Source organism: Vitis riparia, chromosome 10 (assembly GCF_004353265.1).
Source record: "Vitis riparia cultivar Riparia Gloire de Montpellier isolate 1030 chromosome 10, EGFV_Vit.rip_1.0, whole genome shotgun sequence".
In the NCBI taxonomy this organism is placed as follows: domain Eukaryota; kingdom Viridiplantae; phylum Streptophyta; class Magnoliopsida; order Vitales; family Vitaceae; genus Vitis; species Vitis riparia.
The window spans coordinates 13839869-13843357 of record NC_048440.1 but is presented as its reverse complement, the minus strand read 5'-3'; the positions used below and the strand labels follow the sequence as shown (position 1 = coordinate 13843357).

Genomic DNA, 3489 nt, shown 5'->3' with positions numbered 1-3489 from the left:
AAACAACAAATGAGAAAGGGGCTTTGATACTAATGGAAGTTATGTGTATTAAGTCAAAACCTCAAGAGAGAGCAATGAAATTAACCCTAATAAGTAATAGCTGAAAAATACTTTATATGAGCTTTTACACGTGGGATATATTAAAATATAATATTTTATAACCTTTATTTGTTCACATGAAACATTTATTAATGTACTTTATTGCCAAAACACTACCAACGAAATAAGAAGTTTATGTTGGGCATCAAAATCAAGATTTGTTGTTAAGATCCAAAAAGCAAAAGATGAAGCAATAATTATTTAATATGATACAAAGAAGCAACCTACTAAAATTTAGGTAGGATTAAGAAATTTTATGTTCAAATTACGCATGGATAATCCTATGAATTTATATGTAATACAAGACAAATAATCCTAACACATAATTAATTTATACAAATATTATTATTGTTGCAATTGAAAAATATTAAAAAGATTGAGAGTTCGTATGAGATAAATGATTTTGATTAAAGCACTTTTAATTTGTAGTACTTTCAGAAATCACTTTAGTTGATTTTTCAACTTTTTAAAAACAATTTTCAAACACTTAATTTCCGTAACTAAACATTTTCAAGAATTAGAAAGAGCTTCTAACTCAATCAAAATCATTTTCAGATGAGGCCAAAATATGCTTTAGAGTTTAGAAAGGGGCCTACACAAATTACAGGTCAATTAACTCTTATTAGACCATACATAGAAATTGAACTCCAGAATCACTAAAACATAACGGTGGAAAGCTCATTACTGATTGCTGGGTGCAACTGCATTTAAGATCCTTAATTATCTCGTCCTTCTTATTTTTTATGACATGAGCAACTTCACCAACTTCTCAAATTCACTGAAATCATTAATGGCCTCATATTGTTGCAAGCTTTCCGAATTCGGACACAACAGGAAATTTTCTCGAATCATGTTAAACTCTTCCCAACAACTTTCGGCCTCTTCGCACTCCCCTGATAAGATGTAAATGATGGCCTGTGAAAATTTTCACAAACACCATATATGAGTAACGGAAATTTTGATGTCCATGTGAATTATGATAACAATGAACCACTGTTCTGCATCTACAAATACCTTCAAAACTCTAATAGTTTAGAACAAATTTTACTGAGAATATAGAGATCAAAGAAAAATACTTCTCACCTTGTACAGTGGACGTCGAGCATCAGAGATCTTTTCGTCCTTCAAGCATTTATAACTTAAAGCCTCGTTCCAATCACCCTAGCAGCATATTAGATCATAAAGGAAAAATGTGTAAGAATTAACCAACTGACCTTAAGTCCTTTTGTACTTCATATCTCAATTTCCATGCTCTCTAGGATCCTTTAATTTACATTAACCAACTGACTTTACATTTATCTCCTTGTTATGTAAGTCCTGTTTGGAGGACAAATTAAATGGATGTGGATTATCATTTTATTTGACTGGGGGTGGGGTGTGTGACAAGGTGATCGTTTGGTCTCAAGCATGCCAAGAGCTTGAGGAAGGATCCTCATGGTCATCATAAGAAAGGAACAAAGCATATCACTTCTCTACCTTATTCCATAGTCTTAGTCCTCACGATCAACATTCTTTCTGGTACATGTCCATCCACTGATGTGAATGCCCAATCCCCATCCCTAGTGGGGAGCTAGTGCCCAATTTAAATTTGGCCTGCTATAGTACTTATCAAATAACCCAGCAGCCACATCAATTTGAGAGGGTGCCTCCCTCTTCAAAAACAATATGCTAAATTATTTACATTATCTTGGAAATTAGAAAGGAAGACACCCATTGGGTCTTTAAATTGGTTAAATAAGACCTCTTGTCCAACGAGGCTCTATAATATATTGGACATCCAATTTTCTTAAAAACTAAAGTTGTCAAGTTTTGGGCCTACTTTTTATATTACTCTCTCCGCTACCCTTCCTCACCCGGAACATAATTAGAAGTCAAAATTTAAAGAGAAACTATTGTGGGAAACTATCCTGCATACGCTTTGTAGAGGACAAAACTCTAGAAACCTCCTAGTGCAGCTACATTACTAATCAATAAATAGATTGGGAAATAGGGAAACAGTCACCTTGTAGATTAACATTTCCACCAGCAACATTCCAATTTCATATTCTTCATGTGCTTTTCCTTCCCTCTGGGCTTTTTCCATTGCTGATTTAAGTGCTTTTACAGCTGCAGCTTCTTTTCTGCTCATTTCCAGCTTTGCCACCGTACTCTTCATACAAGAGAAAATTTTCATTAATTGGTATTTCTGATAAAAATAAAATAAAAATTGGTAATAATCTTCTATACGCTACATTTCCACCATCCACACGAAATAAAATTATGGTAATAATTCTCAAAAGAGTACTTGTGAAAGATTCAGAAACTTCACACAGCAATATAATATCCATAAATTTGTAGAAAATACAACTGAGGTAGAAAAATGAACTTCGTGGAAGCTGGTTCAAGTAGATGAAACACTCTAAAATTAAAACTGACTTAACTAAATGTTATGCAAATTAGATGTAAGATGCTACAGTATATATAAAATCTCAGATAATGGCGGAAAAATATTGGCTGATGTGCCTAACCTCCAGCTGCCTAAAATGAAGGTGAGGGTCAGCAAGTAATTTCTCCAATTTTTTCTCAGTCTTATCTAGCTCTGCCTGAGCCTCATGATAGTCAACCAGTCTCTGTAGGGCCAGGTGGCCTCCATGGAGAAGTCCAATGGACATGGACCTCATATAAGCAGGACGAGCCTTTCCTTTTCTTTCCCATGCTCCATTTTTGTATGCCCATGCATAGAAGATGACAACACAGATAATGATAGGCATTCCAGCCACAAAAATTGCTCCATACTTGGTTTTTATAGTAAGATGGTCAGAAAAAATTCCTATCCCTAGTTGTAAATATTGATTCAAGGTATCTAGGAACAAAGACATACTTATTGATCGCTTCTCTTCTTTCTTTTTCCAGCCTAGGGAGGGCTCTCCTTTCTAAGCAAACAATCCTCTGAGGATGAACAGATAAGAAGATTTTGTGAAAGAAGTTGTAGAAATGATGTTCCAAATCTATGAGCTACTTATAGCTAGATAAAATGCATGTGTGACACGGCTTTGTTTGTGAAGAACAAATGATTCTGATTTAGTTTTGAACAGTCGGTAAAGAGACTCGTGGATACTTATCAGGGAATATGTAAGTTTGAAAGTAAAGTTTGTTCCTCTCCTAGATAACAAGAAAGAGACCCTTTTTGCCATGTTATTCTTGGGACAATATGGTTTGCTTGTAGTAGTTGATGGTTTGAAGCACAAGCTGAAAAACAAAGTGATGGGGTTTGGAAATGGTTGACATATACTGAAGAAAAATTGGGAGCAAAGTAAGTGCCTAGGTAATGTTGCTAATTCAAAATAGTTAGTGAACAATGTTGTCCATGAGCATGAACTAGGCTTCTAGTGAGTGATTAAATTCAAAATA

The 3489-nt window shown here is 34.6% G+C and overlaps 1 protein-coding gene across 1 annotated transcript; it reads right to left on the bottom strand.

The window, feature by feature from the left end:
- Positions 1-488: 488 nt before the first annotated feature.
- On the bottom strand, positions 489-3061 carry LOC117924034. The gene is made up of 4 exons (XM_034842582.1): positions 2607-3061; positions 2102-2248; positions 1183-1260; positions 489-1014 (listed from the first exon to the last, which is right to left on the bottom strand). Exons 1-4 carry the CDS (start codon positions 2955-2957, stop codon positions 841-843), a joined length of 750 nt encoding a protein of 249 aa, XP_034698473.1. The 5' UTR covers positions 2958-3061; the 3' UTR covers positions 489-840.
- Between the last annotated feature and the right edge of the window lie 428 nt (positions 3062-3489).

What these genes read in the sequence shown, in the direction of transcription:
- LOC117924034 (XM_034842582.1), bottom strand. Translation starts at nt 2,957, where the DNA reads ATGTCTTTGTTCCTAGATACCTTGAATCAATATTTACAACTAGGGATA. An exon ending in TTCATTTTAGGCAGCTGGAG is followed by an intron (nt 2,249 to 2,606) that starts GTTAGGCACATC and finishes TCTTGTATGAAG; the next exon opens with AGTACGGTGGCAAAGCTGGA. An exon ending in CTCGACGTCCACTGTACAAG is followed by an intron (nt 1,015 to 1,182) that starts GTGAGAAGTATT and finishes AAATTTTCACAG; the next exon opens with GCCATCATTTACATCTTATC.